Source organism: Chiloscyllium punctatum, chromosome 19 (assembly GCF_047496795.1).
Source record: "Chiloscyllium punctatum isolate Juve2018m chromosome 19, sChiPun1.3, whole genome shotgun sequence".
In the NCBI taxonomy this organism is placed as follows: domain Eukaryota; kingdom Metazoa; phylum Chordata; class Chondrichthyes; order Orectolobiformes; family Hemiscylliidae; genus Chiloscyllium; species Chiloscyllium punctatum.
Window position 1 is genome coordinate 84,514,690 of NC_092757.1, and position 26,603 is coordinate 84,541,292.

The following is a 26,603-nucleotide window of genomic DNA, read 5'->3' on the forward strand; positions in this document are numbered from 1 at the left end:
CTGTACCCATCAATTTTCAGCTGTTTTTGTCATAGAACAGTACAGTGCAGAACAGGCCGTTCGGCCCTTGATGTTGCACCAACCTGTGATCTAATCTAAGCCCATCACCCTATGCTATCCCATCATCATCCATGTGCTTATTCATGGACTGTTTAAACTTTAGTGTCATATGAAAACTTACTAACCCATCCACCTATGCCTGCATCTAAATAATGTATAAAAATGACAAACAGCAATGGTCCCAAAACAGATCCTCGTGGCGCACCGCGAGAAACCGGATTCCAGGCTGAATATTTTCCATCAACCACCACTCTCTGCCGCCTTATAGAAAGCCAGTTTCTAATCCAAACTGCTAAGTCACCGTCAATCCCATGCCTCTGCATTTTCTCCAACCACCTGCCATGTTGAACCTTATCAAAGGCTTTGCTGAAGTCCATGTACACCATGTCAACTGCCCTACCCTCATCCATGTGCTTGGTCACCTTCTCAAAAAACTTAATGAGGTCTGTGAGAACAACCTGCCCTTGACGAAACCATGTTGACTATCTGCAATCAAATTGTTGCTTGCTAGATGCTTATAAATCCTATCCCTTATGATTCTTTCCAAAACTTTGTCTACAACAGACATAAGGCTCACTGGTCTATAATTACCTGGGCCATCTCTATTGCCCTTCTTTAACAAGGGCACAACATTTGCAATCCTCCAGTCCTCTAGTACTAAGCGTGTAGACAATGACGATTCAAAGATCATAGCCAAAGGCTCCAACACCACCTCCCTAGCTTCCCAGAGAATCCTCAGATAAATCCCATCCGGCCCAGGAGACTTGTCTACTTTCACACCTTCTAGAATTGATAACACTTCTTCCTTACTAACCTCAATCCTTTCTCGTCTAATATCATGTATCTCATTCTTCTTCTTTACAATATTCTCCTTTTCCTGAGAGAAAACCGTTGAGATATATTAGTTTAGCACCTCTGATCTTCACAGGGTCCACACACAATTTCCCGCTTCTGTCTTTGACTGGCCCTATTCCTACCCTAGTCATCCTTTTATTTCTCATATATCATAGAAAGCTTTAGGGTTCTCCTTTGTTCTACCTACTAAAGACTGTTCATGTCCTCTCTTTGCTCTTCTTAACTCTCTCTCTTTAAATCCCTCCTTGCTAATCTGTAACGCTCCATCACCTCATCTGAACCATCACATAAGTCGCTTCCTTCCACTTAACAAGAGATGCAATTTCTGTAGTAAACCACAGTTCCCTTACCTTATCATTTCCTTCCTTCCTGCCTGACAGGGACATGCCTATCAAGGGCACGCAATATCTGTTCCTTAAACCACATTTCGATTGTCCTCATCCCCTGCATTTTGCTCCCCCATTCTTGCCCAATCTCATTATAATTCACCTCCCCGCCCCCCCCCCCGATAACTCTTGCCCTTTCCATCACAAAACTAAACATAACCAAATTATGGTCACTGTCTCCAAAGAGATCACCTACAACTAAATCAAACACCTGACCTGGTTCATTACCAAGCACCAGATCCAGTGTGGCCTCCCCACTTTGACATACTGTGTCAGGAAACCCTCCTGCACACATTCGACAAAAACTGATCCATCCAATATACTCGGGTTGTAGCATTTCCAGTCAATGTTGCGGAAGTTAATGTCCCCCATAATGCTTGCCCTATTCCTTTCACTCCAACCTGAATCCCTGGAACTCTGCGGAAGCCTATAACAAAACTCCCAGCAGTGTGACACCATCTCTCCTGTTTCTGACCTCAGACCATGACCCGGTCTTAATGAATGTGAAGTCCAGATTAGTTGTCATTTCAGTCACTTCACTAGTAGGTATCTACAAACTACCAAGGATTTACCGTGATATGTGGATGGAAACTTGAGCCGAAGTGTCAGTGAATTTTGCAAAGGGTGTCACTCCAGATAGCGTTATGATTTAAAAAGAAAACTGAGAGGCAAAACAAACATCAATCGGATTGTTGCTGACAAACCCCTAGGAATCCTGTCAGATTTTGTGAATGTAGTGACTTTCAACAGTTGTGGAATGGGCAACCCTATCCTGTTGTCATGGTAATATTTTTCTTACCTCTTCAGAGTCCAGAAGAAGTATTTATGGAGATTAGAAGGCCTTTGGAGTGGCATTGCAAGCAGATGGACCATTTTGTGGGCCTCAATTTCAATTCTAACTTCAACTTTGCACTAGTGGGACACCTGATGAAAGGTGAGGACCATTTCTCCAATTGCTGATTCTTAGAATTCTATGCCAAATGAATTGTAAACTGCGACCTGCAGAAACTGTCAAGAGAGGGAACGTTCCATCACCATTCATTGTAGCGTATACAATCTCATATAAAATCGTTGAGTCTTACTGCCTGGAAGAGACCCAGAAAACCAATCCATTATCCTGTTCTCCAAAAATAAGCAATGAATGTGACCTGGATGCAACCACCTCATTTCCTGAGACCGATCAAATGGAATATTTACAAAAGAAGTCTGCTTTCATTTGCACATAAATTTCAGTGTTACTTAGTTAAGGATGTAGAAATTTTTAATTTAAGCTTTGTTTTCACCCACATGTCTACCAATAACAGCACGGTTCTGACCTCCTCCATCTGATCAAAGCATGACTCTAACTGGATGTCACTGCTGTGATTGTGTCAATAATTCATAAGATGATAAGACATAGGAGCAGAACTTGGACTATTCAGCCCATCGAACCTGCTCCAGCATTAATCATGGTTGATAAGTTTCTCAACCCTAACCCTTTCTCCCCGTAACCCTTGATCCCCTTGATAGTCAAGAACCTATTTATCTCAGTCTTAAATATACTCATTGACCTGGCCTCCACAGCCTTCTATGGCAGTGAATTCCATAAATTCACCACTCTCTGGCTGAAGAAGTTTCTCCTTGAATCCGTATTAAAAGGTCTTCCCTTCACTCGCAGGCTTTACCCTCAGGTCCTAGTCTCTCCTACTAATGGAAACATCTTTCCAACATTCACTCTGTCCAGACCATTCAGTATTCTAAGTTTCAATTAGATCCCCCCCCCCCCCCCATCTTTCTCAACTCTCAAGTATAAACCCAGAGTCCTCAAGTAGTCCTCATGTTAAGCTTTTCATTTCTGGGGCCATTCTCGTGAATCTCCTCTGAACATGTTCCAGGGTCAGTAGATCCTCCCTGAGGTAGGGGGGCCCAAACCTGCACGCAGTACTCCAAATGTGGCCTGACCAGCGTCTTTTAGAGCCTCAGAAGTACTTCCCTGCTTTTATATTCAAGTCCTGTCAAAATCAGTGCTGTCATTGCATTTGCCTTCGTAACTACTGACTCCATCTGCAAGCTTACATTGAGAGAATTCTGGACTGGAGTTTCCAAGCCTCTTTGCACTTCAGACTTCTGAATTTTGTCCCCATTGAGAAAATAGTCCATGTCTCTACACTTCCGACCAGTGTGTATGACCTCACTTTGATTGTTGTGTGGAGAATGTTGGAGAAGCTACGCCCAAATATTGGCCCAAATCCTGGAATGCTTCCCCAGATGTCATTGCAGGTCTTCCTACAGCACATGGACTGCACCGGTTTAAGTAGGCAGCTCACCACTACAGTCTCCGGGGGGACGATACATGGGCAATTAATGCTGGCCCAGCCAGTGACATCCACATCCCAAGTAGAGTCAGATTGCTGGTCTGTTTGCACATTGCTTATGTTATACATTGTTTGCATGCCATTTTTATTCCACAGGTTCTGTACCATATTTTTCGATATGGCTGTACATAACTGGATGCATACAGCAGTCCTCTGCATTAGCAAGAGATTAGTGAAGGCAATGATCTTTGCAGCTCATCCTTAACCCAATACAGTATGAGTCACCACAGGAACCATGGTGTGACCTCATTGAGGAAGCCAGACATTTAACAATTTCAAGAAAGGGATCTCTCAATCATGTTTATGAAGGGAATGGTTAGCTGTGTTATAAAAGGCATGGTTTTAAGGCAATGTGAAAAGTCTCATTGAAGGTTTCTACATCCATCCCCAAAGATTGATTTCAGAACTGTTACATTGGATTGAGAAATATCTCTTCCCTTTCCTTGTAAAGGCAAGTAGATCACTCAGCCAACTTGATAAGCAGTAACATTTGGTCAGATATTTGGTAGACTTCCTGCTTTACAAAGCTAAATGTTCAGAAATTCAACCATGTTATGAAACCAGATGCATTCTTGACTTGAGAATTTCTGTCAGAATGGATGAAAACTGTGCTGGATGTCTCTATGACTCACTTTTACAAGAAAAGCATCCCTAACAATCAACCCACTGTCTCCCGCACAGAGCCCTAGTGAAACTTGAATCAATTATTTTAATAAATTTAGTTGACCCCAATATCAAGCAATTGATATCTTTATATCTGGTTGTATTAGTTTGAGGTGTCATTCCACCCTATAGTATTTAAATAGACTTCTGGTTTAATAAGTTTATTAAACTTATATGGTTAGTATGGTTAAGGAATTATGTTCAGGTAGGTTCATTGCTTCATTCTTTTACAAAGCCAAAACTTTAAAAAAAAGATAGAAAGCTCCTCAAAGAAACAGCAAACAAATACCCAAAATGTTTAACTGAGAGTCTAAGGTCTGAATTATAGACCTGAAGGGAAATTTGGACTGTGTTGTATGTACTAGGAAGGAGAATTTGCTGCAATGGGTAACACACCTGACTTTCAGTCAGAAATGCTGGGTTCGAATTCTACCGCAGGACCTAATGTAAAGGAAGCTACGTTCATAACTGAGTCAAACAGATTGGTGACCAGTCTGCAAATCTTTATAACACATGACAATGGTAGGCAGTAAACAAGGGAAATACTCATGGGCAGCATGTGATGGAAAGGAAACTCGAGCCGCTCCCATTAGCATCCATATCTGGCACATGACAAAATGTATGTGAAGTGCATGTGTCACAGCAACCAGGCTCCCTGAGCAATCTGTAACATCAATTGTGAATTGGCGGAGAGCGAGTTCATTTGGTCTGCTCCACTTTTTTGCAGCATTCTACTAGAGATATTTAATTTAGAACTGGTTAGCTTCTAACGAACAACCAAAAGTAAATTGCATCTGTGGCAAATATTTCCATGTCATAGATGTATTTCAGTCGAGAGTGCGGTGGTGGAAAAACACAGCAGGTCAGGCAGCATCTGAAAAGCAGGAGAATCAACGTTTTTGGGCAAAAGCCCTGGGTTTATGCTCAAAAGGTTGATTCTCCCACTCCTTGGATGTGGCCTGACCTGCTGTGCTTTTCCACCACCACACTCCGACTCTGATCTCCAATATCTGCAGTCCTCACTTTCTCATGGATGTGTTTCAGAAGCTATAATCTGCTTAGTTTATTCAATTTCTAACAAAGAGAATGTGGTGTTGTTATTGACATAATGTCTTTATAAATCTATATAGGCCAACTAATTGTGCCTCTAATCCATGTGGATTTTGACGTTAGATATTAACGGGTAAAGAGCCTACGTTGGTCTGGCTATTGAGGGAGTGCAGCCTAAGTTCACAAGGTCAATCCCTGGAATGGCGGGACGATCTTATGTTGAAAGATTGGAGCGACTGGGCTTGTATACCCTTGAGTTTAGAAGACTGAGAGGGGATCTGATTGAGACGTATAAGATTATTAAAGGATTGGACACTCTGGATAGAGTTGGATAGAGCTCTCAAGGATAGTGGAATCCAGGGCTATGGAGATAAGGCAGGAACAAGATACTGATTGAGGATGATCAGCCTTGATCATAATGAGTGGTGGTGCAGGCTTGAAGGGCAGAATGGCCTACTCCTGCACCTATTGTCTATTGTCATGCTGATCAAGGGGGAAGCGATGGTCTCCTATCATTATCACTAGAATGTCAATCCAGAGACCTAGGTAATGTTCTGGGGGACTCCAGTTCACATCCCTCCATGGCAAATAGTGGAGCTTGAATTCAGTAAAAGAATCTGGAATTAAAAGTCCAATGGTAGGAAAAGCCTTTTCAGAAAGGAAATTTGCCATCCTTACCTGGTCTGGCCCACATGTGACTCCAGAGCCACAGCAATGTGGTTGTCCCTTAACTGCCTTCTATGTCATGACAAATAAGCAATAAATGCTGGGTTTTTTTCTTGTAACACCCACATCCCATAAATAAAAAATAAAATCCAACCGAAATTCCAAGATTTCCAAGCATCTTCTCGCTTAAGAATTCTACACTGGAGAACCCAAAACAAAATGCTTGCCATGTGCTAAGATCTTCTCCTCTATGGTCATAGAGTCATAGAGATGTACAGCATGGAAACAGACCCTTCAGTCCAACCTGTCCATGCCGAGCAGATATCCCAACCCAATCTAGTCCCACCTGCCAGCACCCAGTCCATATCCCTCCAAACCCTTCCTATTCATATACCCATCCAAATGTCTTTTAAATGTTGCAATTGTACCAGCCTCCACCACATCCTCTGGCAGCTCATTCCATAAATGTACTATCCTCTGCGTGAAAAAGTTGCCCCTTAGGTCTCTTTCATATCTTTCCCCTCTCACCCTAAACCTATGCCCCTCTAATTCTGGACTCCCCACTGGCCTCTACTATGGCAAGATGATGGTGCGGATCTTTTCAGACAGTGTCTTCAACTTCCTGAATTGGTTAATTAATGTCAAAGTGAATCCTTATCTTTTCTTGAGACAGACTGACCTTCAGCTGCGTGGAGTGATCCCATTGGAAATGCTTTCTCATGCATCTTCAGCTTTGGTCACTTCAACCAGGGATGATAATTACAGTTATGACAATTGTACAGTATATTACACAATTTCTTCATTTTAATTGCAGATTTCTTTCTGCTAACAGTGAGCAATTTACGCAATTTGAAACAAAATTTGTGATTTTTTTTAATCCTGCCATTTCTGCACCTGCAATTGTAGAATGCTTATTAACAGACACAAAATCGCGGCCTCTGTGCCAGTTTATAATTAACAAATTACTCAGCCTTAGCATTTATCAAATTTGTCTTAAATCTGTACTCAATGACCAACTCTAAGCCAGGGACGCAGTAGCGACACTACTCTTGGCCTGGATGCTACAGGAAGACTGAAGATCATTGAGTGCCCTCATTACTGATAAATGAGCACTGACCACTGCTGAAAGCATGCATGCATATAGGGCAGGATTGTACTAGATTGTTGTACTCTTGGACCGCATATTTGAGTCTTTTAGGAATTAGTTCGCTTAGTTGGCTGGACGGCTGTTTTGCAATGCAGTGTGACACCAACAGCATGGATTCACTTCCCACACCAGCTGAGGTTACCGTGAATGACTCTCCTCTCGACCTCTCCCCTCACCTGAGGTGTGGTGACCTTCAGGTTAAACCACCACCAGTCATCTAGTGAGGAAGCAACCCTATGACTGTGTTGACTTTACCTTTTATATCTTACTGTACATCTTGTAACCCACAGAGTTCTTGGTTGAGGTTGTGGAGAGTTTTTATTTAGCAATGTAGCAGCATACCATAGAATGAGGTCACTTCCAGACAAAACAGAAGTGGTCAGAGGAAATATTAGCAAGAAATCTTACAAGTAAAATGCTGTAAGTTAAATTGAGCTAACCTCAGAAAGCACAGCTGTCTGTATAAATGACAATTCAATGTTTCAAGCATTGGTTTAATTAAGTTTTATTGAATCAAGTTTTAATGTTTTGACCCAAGTTGTAGCTTTAACATGATTGAATAGTTTGCATTCAGTCTTGCCTGTTAGTTAAAGTTTTAGTCATTGTTGCTTTTGCAACAGATTTGGAAATGTCTTTGATAGCACAGACAAATTTTGTGTTTATGCCTTCACTTCATGGTTTACCTTATAATAACTTGATGCTAATTTGAACTAATTGCATGTGTACTATCACTTCTTAATCTGCAAAACTCAATTTGTTTTCAGAGCCTTTTAAACTTGACTCAGAAGCTATTCAAGAAAGATCTGAAGACTTTCTTTTTCCCCCCTCTTTAGGATACAGGCATCCATCTCCCACCACAGTAGCCAGAACAGTGAGAATATTGCACACCTTACTCGCCTTGGTTGGCAAGCACAGAAACTGTGACAAATTTGAAGTTAACACTCAAAGTGTGGCCTATCTTGCTGGTGAGAAGCTGTTTATTTACCTAGATGTTGGCAATTGAATCTGCTTAGATTTTCCCTAATATAATTGAAAGCATGTTCATTTAGCCATCTAGACTTTGTGAAAATGTCAGTAATGTAGGAGATGTATTAAATACTCTGTTCCTGTAAGACATTCAAGTTTAAAACAAACAGCTAAAAGTTGACTGTCAAGGATCGCCATGTTAGTGAAGACAACACAGCCGTATAGATCGGAAAATCACAGGTATTTTTCCCAGTGTAAGGTAACAGTAAGAGGACATTAAATGGTGTTCTCTCGTAGAAGGCAAAATTAATTCTGGATCCTTTGCAAGAAATTGTTTGTATGGGTTATCAAGTGAAAGCATGTTAGCTCAGCCATTGTCTACTTCAGCACTCCGCTGCTGTTGAGTCTGGTGTCTAAAGAATTACCACGTGGAGGTATGAGAAAATAGCTGGTCTCAGTAGACCCATCCCCATGAGGCAACTAGCAGCAAAAATTACCTTGCAGCCTGCGCACCTTCTGAAGGGGAATACAGTATTCTGACATCCTGATGAAGGGCTTATGCTCGAAACATTGATTCTCCTGCTCCTCCGACGCTGCCTGACCTGCTGTACTTTTCCAGCACCACACTCTGTTCTGACATCAATGTCAGGTAGCGCATCTAGTCTATTTCGCCAGTATTTGTCTCTGAATTAGTGAATCGCAGGGTTAATGCAGTCTTGACTGACTCTAATGAAGAATGGTCTTCACATGCAAATAATTTTAAAACTATTTATGTGCAGCCTTGCTGACCGTTTCAGAGGAGGTGAGGAGTCGGTGCAGTCTGAAACACAGGAAGTCTCTCTTAATGTCTGACATTTCCATGGAGAATGTGCCAATGGACACATATTCCATGCACCATGCTGACCCAAGCTCCAGGTATGTACATATTCAGTTTATTGTTTCTTTGTTTTTTGGTCCTTCTCTGGCTTTGTTAATCTGTTTATCAGTTGCTGGTAACATCTGGAAAGCATGACTCCCCATCTGCAAAACCTAATTCCTAACAATTGCTAGTCTCTCTCACCAGATAACCCACCTCCAACCTGGTCTGCTTTTATTTGAGTTGTGAATTGAATAAAATGTAAATCCTCTTTGCAACAGATATGTTGACTGAGTTTGGGATCGCTAAATAAACATGATGGAGAAGGGGATAGTCCTGCTGTTTGGGTTAAATGAACAGAGATAGGATGGAAATTTTTGTGACATAGAAACAGACATAGACCAGCTGAGCCAAATGCCCTGAGATTAAGCAGTGCATTCATTATTTCTGTGATGGTGGGCTTGTCAACTTGGAAGTGGACTTGAGGCTGAGCCAAGTGTGCTGTCATCGTCATACACAACAAAGCCAAGATTGTGCCTGCAGTTGGACTCAGCCATTTTAGAAACCACTTCTTCTGATGGTATATTTGGATGAAATAAGGGTATAAAGTTGGATAGTATTTATACAGATGCAAATTAATGATGGCACTTGTGCCAAAACATAAGATTAGTGAGTTCTGTAATGGAAACAATTCAACTGAGAAACTGTTTACTGGAAACAATCAGAGTTAACGTAATCCCCCTTGGCGATCTGTGATCTTGCAAGACATGAAACAGAACTATATGAAAACAGTCAGTTTCACAACTGCCAGGTTAAAAATTTCCTAGTGGAATGGAATGGGTTAACAAGTCTGAGTTTTTAAGCTTTGTGTTCTGGGCTAAGGTCTCCGAAGTTAAAACTATCAAAATAGTTATCTTCATTCATACTTTAAAAAAACATATATCACTTCTACTCTGATCGTGTAGTTTGGTACAGTAGAGGATGTGTTGCTTCTTTCTGACATCTCTTCACTGACAGGGTGGACAGGTTCAACTGTTTATAGCAGTGTATCAAAATGGAGTCTCACCTGTTTTCTTTAAATTTTCTTTACAGAGCTTTAAGAGAGAGCCAACCGTGGGTTTCACCCAAGACTTCAAATAGAAATTTGGCTGCGAATTACCCAACAATGGGTCAAATTAGCCCCAGGACACGCAAGTCAATGAGTCTGGACATGGGGCAACCTTCTCAGGCCAAATCTAAAATAATGCTAGGTAAGAAAGCACAGCAACAGTGCACACCATTAGAATATATATGGGTGCTGAAGTAGACCATTCAATCCCCAACAAGTCTGTTCCATCATACCAGTGCAGCTGTGCCTTTTCATGCCACTTCTACAGCTTTTGATTTACTCAGCATTCAATTGACCTCTTCATTTAAGTATACCCAGCGACTGAGAGCCCGTGGCGCTCTGTGGCCGAGAATTCCATTTCTTTAAATTGAGATTTTTTTTTTCCTTATTGCACTCCTAAATCATGTGGGGGTGCCAGTATTGGACTGGGCTAGACGGGGTCAGAAGTCACACAACACCTGGTTTAGTCCCAACAGGTTTATTTGAAATCGCAAGCTTTTGGAGCATTGCCCCTTTGTCAGGTGAAGTGAAGAGAGGCACACAGGCACAGAAATTATAATTCGATCAAAAGCTGTAAGTGGAGTGTCAACAGCCTGAATAATACATCTCTGCAGGTGATCAAAAGAGTCAGATAGTGTGGGTAAAGTGTCAGCAGCTGAATTACAAGTGAAAGGATGACCTTTAATCCAAGTACAAAGGAACCTCGATTATCCGAACGAGATGGGCGGGCACTATTTCATTGGAACAATTGATTATTCGGTTAATTGATTTTAATGCCTTTCCTCTGGAACTCGGAGTTTTCTGTTAAGTCCCCAGTTCACAGTGCCCTCGCTCCAACCCTGTCCTGCACCATCGGCCCCCCTATCCACCTCCCAACCCTGTCCAACAACGCCCTCCCATCCACCCCCACCCACCCGCCCCAACCCCATCCAACACCGCTGTCCAACCCTGCCTCCCTCCGACCCCCACCTGCCCCTGCCCCCTGTCCTCTGTAATTGAGCCAGAGAGATAATTACAAAAAATTAAAACTAATGTGATGTTGGAGACAAACCAAGTAACTGGAGTAACATGATGGGTGAAAGAGTGGCATGCCAAGGGTCTAACCAAAGTGACCAATAATCCGCAGAGAGATCTTAAGTTATCAAGGTGATGGTGTCAAAACAGAATACTAAGGAAGATTTACAGATACAGAACAGTTTGGTAGAGCCACGTGTAGCACAACATGAACCCAAGATCACAGTTGAAGCAGTCTTCACGGGTACAGAGCTTGGCCATCAGTTTCTGCCTAGCGATTCTGTGTTGTGTATCTTGAAGGCTGCCTTGAAGGACGCTGACCTGAAAATTGGAAGCTGAATGTCCCAGACCACTCAAGTTTTCCCTGACTGGGAGGGAACATTTCTGCCTAGTGATTGTTGCATGATGTCCATTAATTCGTTGTCATAGCATATGCATGGTCTCGCCAATATACCATGCCTCGAGCATCCTTGTCTACAGCATATGAGTTAGGCAACATTGGCCGAGTCCTGTGAGTATCTGCCATGTACTTGGTGGGTGGTGTTCCCACCTGTGACAGTGTCCATATCAGTACATGTCGAAATGTGGGAACACAATCTGAGTACAACAGCAGATACTTGTTACTTTAGTAGACCCTTTGCATGTCACTCTTTTACTCATGTTATTCCAGTTATTTGGTTTGTCTCCAGCACCACCTTAGTTTCAATTTTTTGCAGTTATCTCTCTGGCTGAATTAATCATGTGAAAGGCCATCCCTTCGCTTGCAATTCAGCTATTGACACTTTACTCACACCATCTGGCACTCTTGATCACTTCCAGAGGCGTGTTATTTAAGCTGTCAACACTCCATTCTCACCATTTGTATGACCTTTTGAACTCTGATTATAAATTCTGTGCTTGTCTGCTTTGCCTCACTTTGCCTGGCGAAGGGCAGGGCCCCAAAAGTTTGTGATTTTAGATAAACCTGTTGCACTAAACCTGGTGTTGTGTAACTCCTAAATGGCAACTCCTTATTCTGAGAGCATGAGGCTGGGGCTGTTTTCCCTGGAGCGTCAGAGGCTGAGGGGTGACCTTTATAGAGGTTTATCAAATCATGAGGGGCATGGATAGGATAAATAGACAAAGTCTTTTCCCTGGGGTGGGGGTGTCCAGAACTCAAGGGCATAAGTTTAGCGTGAGAGGCAAAGATATAAAAGAGTCCTAAACGGCAACTTTTTCAAACAGATGGGGGTATGTGTATGGAATGAGCTGCCAGAGAAAGTGGTGGCGGCTACTACAATTGTGACATTTAAAAGGCACTTGGATGGGTTTATGAATAGGAAGGGTTTGGAGGGATATGGGCCAGGTGCTGGCAGGTGGGACTGGATTGGGTTGGGATATCTGGTTGGCATGGACAGGTTGGACCGAAGGGTCTGTATCCGTGCTGTACATCTCTATGACTCTATTTTTGGTCTTGTAGGCCCTACCCAGGGATAATACTCTCCTAGCATCTACATGTGTTAAATATCTTAAGAGTTTTATGTTTCAAGAACCCAGGGAAGAATTTGCTTTTCGGCCGCACATTGTGCTATTTATACAGATGTCCCAAAGCATGTCAATTTAATTCTGCCACTGTTGAATGTTTGTGTACTGCCACATCCTGCAACCCATGCTGAACTGAATGAAGAATTACTCTGCTCTGTTTTAGTTTCTCCTCATAGTTGAGCAGACAAGTTACCTGCTTCTCTTCTCAAATTCCTGTGGGCTCATTAACAGTCTGCTGGTAGAGTAAAACTTGACTAATTTTACGCGGCTGTCAGCTCTGATTCCATCAGCAGCACTCTTCCCTGAGTCACAAGGCTCAGGGTTGAAGTTCTGCTCCAGGTTGTGCGCACACAGATCAAGTCTGACTCTCCAGTACAATAATGAAGGGGTGCTTATGCTGTCAGAGGTTCCACTTGCAGACGAGATGTTTCTCTGAGGCTCCATCTGCCTACTTGTGTTGAATATAAAAGATTCCATGGCGTTATTTGTAAGAGCGGGGAATTATCCTAATGTTTTTTGCCAAAATTATCCTTCAATCCACATCATGTAAGCAGATAATCTGGGCAGTATCCGATGATGTGCAATTTGGCTGTCATGTTTCATGGCAGCGTTAACATACACTTTGAAAGTACTTCATTGACTGTAAAAATATTTTGAGACATCAAATAGACTTAAAAGGTACTATCTAAACATGTTTTCAAAATTTGTAAGCAATCACGTGGGTAACAGTAGTGGTGAAAGTCTTCAAATATGTATTTGTGTTCACTGTGGTCATGTGGCTCAGCACTTCAGGTGGCTTTGAGTGAAGCAAGTCTAATTTGGTCAATTAGGTTTAATTCAATTTACATTGGAATAGAAATCTCCCCGAACATTTTCTCACACTTTTTGTTCTGGGTTTTCTAATGACTTGCAAATAATTTCTTTGAGTAATCAAATAACTTGGTAACTGTTTCCTTCCTTCCTTGTTTTTCAAGAGAGCCCTAATCATCAGCAATTGCTTGCAACATTGTCAGCAGCAAAAGAAAATTAATCTTTCCTTTTATAAAAGCAAATTCCATGGATGCTGACTACCTGAAATTTAAAAAGAAAATACTGGAAGTATTCAGCTACTCAATCAATTATGCTGTGTTCTCCATTCTAAGTGATTATTTAATCCTCTCCTGGGAGAGGTAACGGTGCAGTTGGATTGTCACTCAGACCTATGCAGTGTTTTAGGGGCCAGATTTCGGATTCCACCAAGTTGATGGCAGAATTTGAATGTAATAAAAATCTGGACTGCAAAATCTAATGATGACTGTGAACCGACTATCATCATTTACAAAAAACAAACTGTCCTTTAGGGCGGTACGGTGGCTCAGTGGTTTGCACTGCTGCCTCATGGCGCCAGAGGCCCAGGTTCGATTCTTGGGCGACTGTCTGTGTGGAGTTTGCACATTCTCCACATGTCTGTGTAGGTTTCCTCCAGGTGCTCTGGTTTCCTCCCACAATTCAGGGATGTGCAAGTTAGGTGAATTGGCCATGTAAATTGCCCATAGTGTTCAGGCATGTGTAGGTTAGGTATATTAGTTAGGGGTGAATGTAGAGTAGTTGGGGAATGGGTTTGGATGAGTTACTCTTCGGGGGGGCAGAATGGGATTGCAGGGATTCTGTATGAAGGAAAAATGCTATCCTTACCTGAACTGGTTTAGGTGTGACTCCAGACAATTAGCAGCCCTCAAAACTGGCTCATTAAGTCATTAAAAGTCACAGTGAAGGAATGGAACCCCACAGACCACCTGTAATCGATCTAAGTGCTAGAAATAAAGCAAATTCTGATGACCATGCAAAGCCCTCTTTGCCACATGTCTGAGGGCAAGTAGCAACATTGGGAAAGCTGTCAGTGAGACAAGTCAAGCAGCAGTCTGGCGTAATCATGCTCTCATCAAGTCTTAAAATGTGTCCGACAACACCACCACCATCCCTGGATATCTCCTGTCCCATCAGCAGGGCAGACTCAGCAGCTGTGATGGCATGATGGTATACTGTAGGGAGGTAATTACCCTGGGAGTCCTTAACATTAACATTGGACCCCATGAAGTCTCATCAGATCAATCATGAGCAAAAAAATGATCTGCTGATTAAAACTTCCTCTCCACTCCTAAACTCCCATCCCCTGAGCAGAGCAATCAGTACCACTGCATGTTGAGCACCATGCAAAAGCAGAGGGTGACAAGGGTGCCAGGTGTACTCGATGTCCACCATCGAGTATGGCTCAGCAGGACCTCTACTGGCCAAGTTAGTCAGTTCCTAATGGACATTGCTGCAGACTCAATGCAGCTGATTGTTGTGAGGGATCCAGCAAGAGGGGAAAACAAAATGATCTCATCCTCACCTATCTACATGCCATAGATCTATCTGTCTATGACAATACTGGTAGGAGGGTGACCTTATGAAGACTTCACCTTGAGGATACCCTCAATTGTATTGTACGGCACTGTCCATGTGCTAAATGGGATAGACTTTAAACAGCTCTAGCAACTTAAGACTGGGCATCCATGAGGTACTGTGGGCCATGAATAGCTGCAGAATTGTGTTCCAACCCACTGTACCTCATAGCCTGGTATACCCCCAACTCCTCATTTACCAGAAAGCCAGGCATTCTATGGGGTAGATAATTTCTAATCAACCTGTTTTAAAGGTGTTGTTTCACACCTGTCAAACAAGTGGGACTTGAACATGGTTCTCCTGGCTTAGAAGTAGGGACACTGCCGCTGCACCAAGGGGCCAGTTCATCAGAATGATCTCTTTCAATGTCAACCCAATATTGTGTTCAACATATTTAATCAGGGACGTTATTTTGCCTGTTAGATATTTTAAATGAACCTGTTAGAATAGCCCTCTGCAAGAGGTGGAACTTGAACCTGAGCCTGCTGGCTCAGGTAGGGACACTACCATTGCATATAAGAGCCTAGTTCCTCAGGATAGTGTTTTCTGCCTGCTCCCTTCAACTACAACATCAATCACCTTCCCTCCATCATAAGGTCAGAAATGGGGATGTTTGCTGATAACAGACTGTACAATGTTCAGCATCATTCATGAGTTATCAGATATTGAAGCAGTCTCTGTCCAAATCCACATTTGGCCTGATAACTAACATGTTCATTTACACCACACAAGTACTAGGTAATGACCTTCTGTGACAATTAGGTATCTAACTATCATCTGTTGACGGTCAGTGGTATAACCATCACTGAATATTCCACTTTCAACATCGTAATGATTACTAGTGGCCAGAAACTGAACTGGACTAGCTGCAAAAATACATTAGCTTCAAAAGCAGGTTAGAGGCGAAGACTCCTGCAATAAGTAACTCATCACCTGACTCTGTAAAGCTTGTCCATCATGGACAAGGCACAAATCAGTAGTAAGATGGAATATGCCTCACTTGTCTGGATGAGTGCAGATCCAGCAGCGCTCAAGAAGCTTGACCATGTCCTGGACAAAACAGCCTGCTTGATCACTGCATCCCCAAAATCCCCTCCCTCCCACCACTGATGGACAATAATAGTAGTGTGTGCCATCTAAAAGATACACTACCGAAATTTACCAAAATCCTTTTCGGCAGCACCTTCCAAACCCATGACCACTTCCGCCTGGAAGGACCAGACCAGCAGATCTTTGGGAGCACCACCACCTGCCCTTCACTGTCATGACTTGGAAATAAGTCATCATCCCTCTCGAGTCAGTGGGTCACAGTCCTGGAATGCCCTCGTGACTGGCATTGTGAGTGTTCTTACATCAATGGTCTGCAGCAGTTCACTGCCTGTTCAGGGTGGATGGGCAATGAATGCTGGCCCAGCCAGCGACACACTCGTTCCCCTGAATTAATTTTAAAAAACACAGACCACCTGACTCTGTCTTGATTGCCAGATGATTCCTATGCAACATAAGTGATTAGACAGATGTCCTCCAAATATCACGAGGACCTTCCCACCTCCAGCCCCTAACTGAACCCCTCTTTATTTCCTACCTCACTGTATGGTTCTCCGACCCATCCCTCCACTCTCTCCAATGATTTCCCCCTCCTGCAGTGGCCATCCAAAATATGAATTTTCTTCCTGTATCTCTGTGGTGCTATTTATTGCAGCAAAACACACGTTGTTCTTGTCATCTATATGACTTGCCAAGCAAAGCTGCTGTGGCAAATGCTCAGAACAGAGGAATTAAATGCATATGCAGTTAGGTGTGTTTGATGAAATGTGGTTGAAAGCAATAATACCCATTTATTGCCCAGCTGTGCAGTTTCCCAGAAATCCCCATGCAGAAGTGAGCCATTAAATTGCTACTTATGTACAATGACACATTTAAATGCATCATTCCCACACTCCATAACTATTTAGTGGCGGTGTTGAAGCATAGACACCAATATGGGCCAGTTGTGCCAAAAAGCGTGCTATGTTTTGGTGAATACTGTGCAGCAAAAAGAACCAAGGAGCCAGCAATTAAACTAAAGGATTTATTTTGCAGGGCTTAGCTGTACTTTGTGAGAGGGACTTCAGTTTCACAAATTGATTGTGTTGTAGTGCTGCATTGATCTACTGGCAGAGAGGAGTAAGATGCTGAATAAAATAGTTTCAGTAAAAGAGGAAATATCACGGTGAGGCTTGGAGAGGGGATGCTTGGAATCAGGAGGATGAGCTACATAGGTGAATATCAGTCACCAAACTGCTGTATGCCTCTGACTGTATAACAGTGCTGCAGATTATATTGTCCCTCCTCTCAATCTATTACACTCGATTCTTCACTTTGGTTTTAAGATGAGATATATTTTCAATTTCAAAGCAGCCTCTGAAACCAGCATGGAGTGTTGCTTTGAACTTTCACCCCTGCCCTGTTGGAAGGAAAGGAAAAAGATTCACCTTTAAGTGGTGCCTTCCACAACCTCAAAACATCCCAAGAGTGCTTTATATCCACAAATTACTTTGGGAGCGTAGTCACTGCTCTGTATTGAGTAATCTGAAACTAGGCATCCCATTTTTGTACAACATGTTCCCGCAACCAGGAATGCAATAGGTTATCTTTTATACGGATTAGGAATATATACTGGCCCAGCTGCTATACTGAATGCCCCTTCTCTTAGAATGGCCCTGCCAAGGGTTTGCCTGTATCCTTACACTGCTGATTAAGTTTTCTTACCCAGAATTGTGGCACTTTACAAACGTACAGGTCTGAGTGTTTTTGTGTTTTACAGGTACAAGAAAAAGTTTTGACCACTTGATTTCAGACAGCAAAGCACCAAAGAGACAGGAAGTAGAATCAGGGATTACAACTCCACCCAAAATGAGACGAGTGGCAGAGCATGACTTTGAGATGGGTAAGTAGCAGACTTTTCATTTTATTTCTATACTGTTTGAGTTCGCTACCTCACTAATCTGTGTTATTAATGAGCAGGTTCCAGTTTTATATCCTGTAGTTCCCCTAAATGCAAGCTGTATTTAATTATGTAACTTTCTATACAAAACGTGTTCTGACTTGCAATGCATTGTGTTCTTATTACTATTACCTATTGGTATTAGGCAATTGAGCACTTTCCACTGTCAGAATCAAACACTCCCTGGTCCATATTTGAAAAGTAGTGCAATACTCCCTCAACTCTGCTTCAGCTCTCCACTCCAAGTGACCCATTCTACACCACTGTGTACTTTGGGCATTTCGCAGATAGTTTAATCTTCTGTTATTCTTGCCCTGTTTTTCTCATTTTGCCTTCCTAGGTATTATTCAATGAGTTCAGGTATTCAACTGTCTCATCCAACAGACCTGTTTTGCACAGTGGGCAGTGAACTTTACTGAGATGTTTGAACTCAGCATTACTGTACAGCATGATCACATCCTTAGATGTTGGAATTTGTAATGGATATCAACTAAGAGCAGGGAACTCTTGAGAATTTTCCTCTCACTCACCCAGGATCATGAAAACCATTCTGGCTTAGCACAAGATGGGGATCAAACCTAATATCTTGACACAGTTGCAGTGGATAAGTTCACATCCGGTATAATAACACTGAATTCTTTTTTTATTTTCATAAATGTAACTACTTTTGACTTTTAATCATTCCACTAATCTCTCATGTTTTCTGGTGCAGAAATGTTGGGCCAAATGGCTTCCTTCTACACCATAACAATTTTGTAATTCCGTGATACCTTTTATTCTTGGGCATGCCAAAAATGGGGGGTGAAATTCACCTGAACTCACTTGCTCATGGTTACATGGTGATGAATTTAATGCAATATCTGTTGCCATTTCTCCCAATTTAGAAACGCAGCGGATATCCTCGCAGCAGCACCCTCACCTCCGCAAGGTCTCAGTGTCTGAATCCAACGTGCTTCTGGATGAAGAGGTCCTCACCGACACAAAAATCCAGGCTTTGCTGCTTACTGTGCTGGTATGTATAGCTTGTAGTTAACGTCCAACATTTTTGGTGGCCTCTATGTTCATTTCATAACTTTATGACAGGGCATAGGTTTAAGGTTTTCTATTCTGGTCAAGAAACACAAGGGATATGAAGAAGAACTCTTTTAAACAGCAAATCATAAAGACCTAGACCCCACTGTCCACAATGCATAGCGAAAGCACAGATGATATTTCAAAAGGAAATTGGAACTTGAGGGAAATTAATCTACACCAACCAAAAACATATGCCCCTAGTCTTGAAATCCACCATCCTAGGGAAAGGACAGCCATGATTAACCCTATCTATATCCCTCAGGATTTTATAAACCTCTATAAGGTCACCTCACAACTTGCTATGCTCTGAAAAAGTCCCCGCCTATCCAGTCTTTCTTTATAACTGAAACCTTCCATACCTTGCAACATTCTGACTTGACGGGCCAAGTGACAACTACGTGCGTTGTTTGGACTCCATTTTGAATTTGTCAAGTACAGTTGGGCTATGTGGTAAATTAGATTTTTGCACTTCCTGAGGGCAAATGAAACAGTGAGTTTAATCTTATTATATTTCATGATAAAACTCCCATTCTATTATCTTTTGTCATGGCTATGCTGTTAAGCAGTATTTAGTTGTTTTAAAGCCAACTATTGAAACAGCGCATGAGCCGAGAAGTAACTACCTCCCACTCCCCTCCATCCCAACCGTAATTTTCCTCCTTGCTTCCTGCGGGAGAAGGCTGCTTTCCACTTAATGCTTTGTCAAAGAAAATATAACCAAGAAATAGGTCATTCAGTCCATTGGGTGTGAATTAGTCCCCATTGTCTTTGTCTTATGCCTTTATATTGCTTTTTCAAATACTTATCCAGTTCACCTTAAATTACTGTTCAATCTCTACGTCAGTAACCATTTGTGGTGAGCACTTCTCACTTCCATATACACAATGCCTGTATACTCTCTTCTAATATTTTCTCCTTTCTGCTATTGTTCTCAAGTTTTCATTAGATTGAAGAGTTTTCTTAGAGTGGCTGTTCAGATTTGCAGCTCAGAGGATTGATTTACCCATAACCAACCTCTCGCAAGAACATAGTGACAGAACATAACTTCCAGCCCCTCAAATATTTCACTGTTCAGTGTTAGCTGCCTTGATTCCATATCCCTTAATGCCCATTTCAGATTTGAAAATATTGATGGAACCTGCACACACTCTGCTTTGTGGAAGAGAGTTCAAAACTTTTACATTTTGTGTAAGTGTTTCTTAACTTGAAAGTAGAGTTGCAGGTAGATAGGCTCATGAAGAAGGCATTTGGTATGTTTTCCTTCATTGGTTAGAGCATTGAGTATAGGAGTTGTGGCTGTACAGTACATTAGTTAGGCCACTTTTGGAATATTGCGTGCAATTCTGATCTACTTCCTATCAGAAGGATGTTGTGAGACTTGAGATCGTTCAGAAAAGATATTTAAGCATGTTGCAAGGGCTGGAGGGTTTGAGCAATAGGGAGAGGCTCGAATAGGCTGGGCTGTCTCCCCTGGAGCATCAGAGGCTGAGGGGTGACCTTACAGAGGTTTATAAAATCATGAGGGGCAAGGATAGGGTAAATAAGACAAGGTCTTTTCCCTTTGTTGAGGGAATCCAGAACTAGATGGCTTGGTTTCGGGTGAGTGAAGGAAAAACTTAAAAGGGACCTAAGGGGCAACTTTTTCACACAGAGGGTGGTGCATGTATGGAATGAGCTGCAGAGGAAGTGGTGCGGGCTGGTACAATTACAGCATTTAAAAGGCATCTGGATGGGTTTACGAATAGGAAGATATAGAGGGATATGGGCCAAGTGCTGGCAAGTGGGACTAGATTGGGTTGGGATATCTGGTCATCATGAACGAGTTGGACTGAAGGGTCTGTTTTCTTGCTCAACATCTCTATGACTAACTTCTGTCTCCTCTATGAATTAAACTAGCTCACTAGTGGCAAAGCTTTGCTCTGTGTGCGCTAACACTGACTTCCAAAGCTATATAAAAAAACTCCTTACTTATCCTGCTATATTCCATGAAAGTTTAACTTAAAATCCCTCCATTTTAATTCTTAGACTTGTGGTTATTTTCTGATGAGTCTATATTGTGCTCAGATGTCCTCTATAGTAGTATGTTGAAATGAACCCCAGAATTCCAATCAACCTGTTCGCACTTTGCAAGATTAATCCTGTTAATTTCTTGTCCCTACTCTTTACCCATAAGACAGCAAGTCTTTATCTTCAGATAGTTGTCCAGTTCACTTTGTTTGTGACTACTTATGTCAAATCTCCTTTCAACCTTCTCGTCTCCAAGAGAACAATCCCACTCCTTTAGACTGTCCTCATCAGGGAAATGATTAGATTAGATTACTTACAGTGTGGAAACAGGCCCTTCAGCCCAACAAGTCCACACTGACCCTCTCAAGAGCAACCCACCCATTCCCCTACATTTACCCCTTCACCTAACACTACGGGCAATTTAGCACAGACAATTCACCTAACCTGCACATCTTTGGACTGTGGGTGGAAACCGGAGCACCTGGAGGAAACCACGCAGACGCAGGGAGAATGTGCAAACTCCACACAGGCAGTTACCTGAGGTGGGAATTGAACCTGGGTCTCTGGTGCTGTGAGGCAGCAGTGCTAACCACTGTGCCTCCTGTTCCTGTTGCCATTTCGGTAAACCTTTTGTGCAGCCAATCTGAAACCTTCACATCTTCCCTAAAATGTACTGCTGAGAAATGAAGGCAATACTCCAGTTGAGGTGGAATCTGTTTTGTTACACATTCATCATCACTTGTTCGGCTTTTGTGCTCCCTGCCTCTATATACAAAATTGAGGGATCAATTTGGGTTTTTAAACTATGGTCTTGTTTTTGGTATGTACAAAAACATCTCCATTTTCTTTTGTAACAGACTGGTCTTGTATTAAGTAAAACTTTCGAATGAAATTTCATTATGAAGATCTGTTGCTCTACAATGCCGTTTGTTATCATATTCACCACTCGTGAGCAAGTGCGTTTATCGCATCTCCAGGACACAATCAACCCCACCATTCTGTGGCTGAACACTTCAATTTCCCCTCCCACTCCACCAAGAACATGCAAGTCCTGGGTTACCTCCACTGCCAAATTCTAGCCACCCAATGCCCTGCGACCCTCCAACCACACGGGATCAATGTTGATTTCACCAGTTTCCTCATCTCCCCATCCCCCCCCCCCAACCTCATCTCAGATCCAACCCTCCAACTCGGCACTGCTCTCCATCTTCCTTCCCACCTATCCGCTCCACCTTCCACTCTGACCTATCACCATCATCCCCCACCTTCATGTACCTATCGCATTCCTGGCTACCTTCCTCTCTTTCCCCCCTCCCCACCCAATTATCTCAGCCCCCTTGGCCCACCCCGCCACATTCCTGATGAAGAGCTTATGCTTGAAACGTTGACTCTCCTGCTCCTCGGATGCTGCCTAACCAGCTGTACTTTTCCACGCCGCACTTTTTTGACTCTGATCACCAGTGTCTGTAGTCCTCACTTTCTTCTTAGTGCAGGATAGGTTTAATTACAGTGACTTGGTACCACCCAAGGCACAACATTACTTCGTATTGGGTTTCTGGAATACTAATTTGAATATTGTGTATTATGGTTGCACCACCCAGTGGCTTGTTTTGGAACTGTGCATTTCTTGTATTAACTATCACTTGACTGGCTTCATTTATTTTTGTATCTGAAAAATATAGAAATCCATTGCAACTGACTAACTAACAAGTTTGTATTCTTCTCGAAGGCCACATTGGTGAAACACACTACAGATGAGTTTGATCAACGGATCTTGTATGAGTATTTAGCTGAAGCCAGCGTTGTCTTCCCTAAAGTGTTTCCAGTTGTGTAAGTTCCTCTTTCACTTACCTCTGTCCTTTGAAGAGCAATGTCTTTGACCAAATTCAGATTTTTAGAAATTAAAAGAGATGTAATAGCTTCTTAGCCTGCATGTCTGTCCGCACCATCAGATCATGGAAGTCTCACTTCTTGTATTAATGAGAAAATGGCCTAGGCTCTAGTTCAGAAAGGCTGTTCAATTGAGTTAAAATGTAGAAATGATCTTTATCTTCATGTGAAGCTAAATCTTTAATATCCTAGTCAGTCATTCTACTTTGGTTGGAGTTTATTGGCATGAGGTGTGCTCTCTTTAATGCTTCCTTTAGAGCTTCAGGAAAATTATTTCCTCCTTATGTAGTCTAACAGGCAGCTACCTCTATCTCCTTGCTGTAGAGCTGTCAGCTGTGAAATTCCTCCACTGACCTTTTCCTCTATTGCACAGTTAGGGATCTTGACTCAACTCACACTGTACCTTATTACCTTTTTGATTCCAATTTTGCATTCCCCTATTTCGGAATGACACTTTCCACGAGTGCTGATTGATACGGTGAAAATGTCATGAAACAAGCTTGGCTTTCTAAAAAGGAAACTTCATGAAGTGAAAAGTTCACCAATAATTTTCAAGGTCATCATGCAGTTTTGATTTGGTGTTTTGTGTGTTTTCTCTGTAAACCTAGGCACAATTTACTGGACTCGAAAATTAATACCTTACTGTCACTGTGCCAAGATCCCAACCTGTTAAATCCAATCCATGGGATCGTGCAGAGTGTAGTGTACCATGAGGAGTCTCCACCACAGTACCAGCCATCATATTTGCAAAGTAAGTGCACTTTCCAACTTGAGTTTTTAAATGTAAACATTTTGGTTTAACAGGGGTGCCAAAATGTGAGGGTCTGGATACAATAAGGGGACACGCTGCACTAGCTTTTCGTTTTGCAAACAGCAATGAGGCTAATAACATGAACCATTATTTATGTATCAGTGGTACAGCAAGAGGAAGTCTAGTTAGGAACTTCATTATATGCCCTGATTCCCATCTCATGCCAATATGAATCTCTCAGCAACTTTGTGAGAAAGTATCTTAACTTGAGGCTGCACTGGCAAGTCTTATGACAGGTGTCATTCACCTTATTTTGGCAAAGCATGACCCAGTGGAATTTCACCTCAAGTTTCTGGAATCCAATCCAGCCCTGACTCATTTGAGGCCCATTTCATTTCTGTTCACTACTGGTGTCTTATTTCAGGTGTTATCACTGGTTATAGCGATAGAATCAAATTGATCTGATTTCAGTGCAAACTGGCACCAATTGAACAACTTAATTCTGACTGGGAAGGAATTGGAGATATGCAACTAGGAAAATTTACTCCAATGCGGGAGATTGGTGGCTTTAAATTTGATCACTATGGAAGTCTGCAGTGCAAGAGAGCTTTGAGGCGCACCTGAAGATGTTAAATTTTTTGTGGGCCAAGCCGTAAACCATGGATAGCAAATTTCAGAATCTTTCTTAGAAAAAAGAATAGAGCCCAGAGCATGATATAATTTTAATTTTTTGTGCAAATTTAAGTCAGTTGGTACATGACAGCAATAATTTAAGCATAATTTAATGCCACATAAATAATTTCATTTATTCCTTGCAGTTTATCTGAGCCAGTAGGAATATTGTTTGAATCCACAAGGTTATTGAAGTATCACCAAGCACTCTGTTCCAGGATGCAGTTTGATTTTAGGTATCTTTTCAATTGGTAAGACTTCATTTTAACACTCATTTTTCTCCAACATCCAAATTTCAGGTTTTGGTTTCAATGGACTTTGGAGATTTGCTGGATCATTTTCCAAGGTGAGATTCAAGCTCCTGAAGCATCCTGTTATTTAATTTGCCTTCATTCTGAATGATGCCTGGTATGGCAGTGACTACATTTATAAATTGATATCTCAGCTTGTTCAGCTTAGCATTTTCAGTGCAGTGGGAATGGTTTTGAAAAAAATGTGATGAAAGGGATATTTACATATTTTGACAGAAATACTTATATCTAGATATTTTTCAAGATCTAGGGGAGGCAATGGCCGAGTGGTATTATCATTGGGCTATTAATCCAGAGATCCAGATAGCGTTCTGGAGACTCGGGTTTGAGTCCTACCATGACAGATGATGGAATTTGAATACACTTTTTAAAAATTTGGAATTAAGAGTCTAATGATAACCATGAATCCATTGTCAATGGTCAGGAAAAACCCTTCAAGTTCACCAATTCCCTTTTGGGAAGGGAATTGGTATATTGGGAAACTGTTAAGGTGCTCTTCGCTTTACCTGTTCTGGCCTACACATGACTGCAGACCCACAGCAATGTGGTTGACCCAACTGCTGTCTGGGTAGTTAGGGATGGGCAATAAACACTGGCCTAGCCAGCAATGCGCATATCCCATGAATGAACTTCCGAAAAAGTTCAAAAACGTTTCACAGCCAGTGAACAACTTTGGAAGTTTCTTTAATTTGTTTGTGAGGTGTGGGGTTGTGCTGGCTGGGGCCAGCTTTTATTGCCCATCCTTAATTGCCCTAAAGGAAGTGGAGGTGGGCTGCTGTCAAACGTTATGTAAAGTGATATGCACAATGTTACTACAGAAGGATCCGGCATGACTGAAGGAACAGTGATATATTTCCAAGTCAGGATGTTGAGTGGTTTGATGGGGTACTTGGAAGTGGTGGTGTTGCCACGTATCTGCTGCCCTGGTCCTTCTAGATTTAAGTGGTCATGGGTTTGGAAGGTGCTGTCTAAGAAACCTTAGTGAATTTTGCTATCACTTGTTGTATTGTGAGAATTGCAGAAGTCTGTTTGCACACAGTAATGTGGTAATGACCATACAATCTACTTTTAAAGATTTTGGTTTACATAAGGTTATGAATTTAATTGAATGACTTTCGGTCAGCAATCCTTCCTGGAGTCAGATGGCTCTGTCCAGACTGATTCAGGTTATATTCCCCACCTTCTCTTCCATGGCATTCATTAGAGTTTCTTGAAAATGTTTGGATTGGGCGACATCGCCTGAGCAGCCTCCAGACGAGGAGACACGATGTATTGGAAGTTTGTTTTCTTCTAAAACTCAATGTTTATAATTTGTGACTTTGCCCCAGATTACAATGGAGGAATTGTTCTGACAAAACAATACTATCCTTGTCGCTTTCCCCATACACTGTAAATCATCTTATGTGAGCTTCTTTGTAGATAGGTTCCTTTTAAGATATTATTTGCATCCTCTTTGGATCATTTAACCCACAAGTAATAACTAAAATATTAATTCTATTGGACAGCAAACTCAGATTCCAGACTACGCAGAGCTGATTGTGAAGTTCCTGGATGCATTAATTGACACATATTTGCCTGGAATTGATGAAGAATCCACTGAGGAATCTCTACGTACACCAACCTCTCCCTACCCACCACCTGTCCAAAGCCAGCTTAGCATTACTGCCAACTTAAACCTCTCCAATTCCATGACCTCACTAGCAACCACCCAGCATTCTCCAGGTGAGTGAAGCTTTCCTTTGTTCATTGCCTGAGCGTATCTTCAATTGGCCACTTGTTGCCTGGTACGGTAATCAGTTTTTTGTCTTCAAATAATTAGCAATTGCATGGTCTTTGTAT

General features: G+C 42.0%; 1 protein-coding gene across 1 annotated transcript in view; it reads left to right on the plus strand.

The window, feature by feature from the left end:
* nf1a (neurofibromin 1a) overlaps nt 1-26,603 on the plus strand; it is a 324,748-nt gene that overhangs the window by 287,184 nt on the left and 10,961 nt on the right. The window contains exons 47-56 of the mRNA XM_072589187.1: nt 2,109-2,235; nt 8,015-8,146; nt 8,927-9,062; nt 10,096-10,253; nt 17,880-18,002; nt 18,944-19,071; nt 22,870-22,970; nt 23,639-23,781; nt 24,753-24,799; nt 26,270-26,486. Of these exons, the coding sequence (XP_072445288.1) occupies nt 2,109-2,235; nt 8,015-8,146; nt 8,927-9,062; nt 10,096-10,253; nt 17,880-18,002; nt 18,944-19,071; nt 22,870-22,970; nt 23,639-23,781; nt 24,753-24,799; nt 26,270-26,486 (1,312 nt within the window). The remainder of the gene's footprint in view (nt 1-2,108; nt 2,236-8,014; nt 8,147-8,926; nt 9,063-10,095; nt 10,254-17,879; nt 18,003-18,943; nt 19,072-22,869; nt 22,971-23,638; nt 23,782-24,752; nt 24,800-26,269; nt 26,487-26,603) is intronic.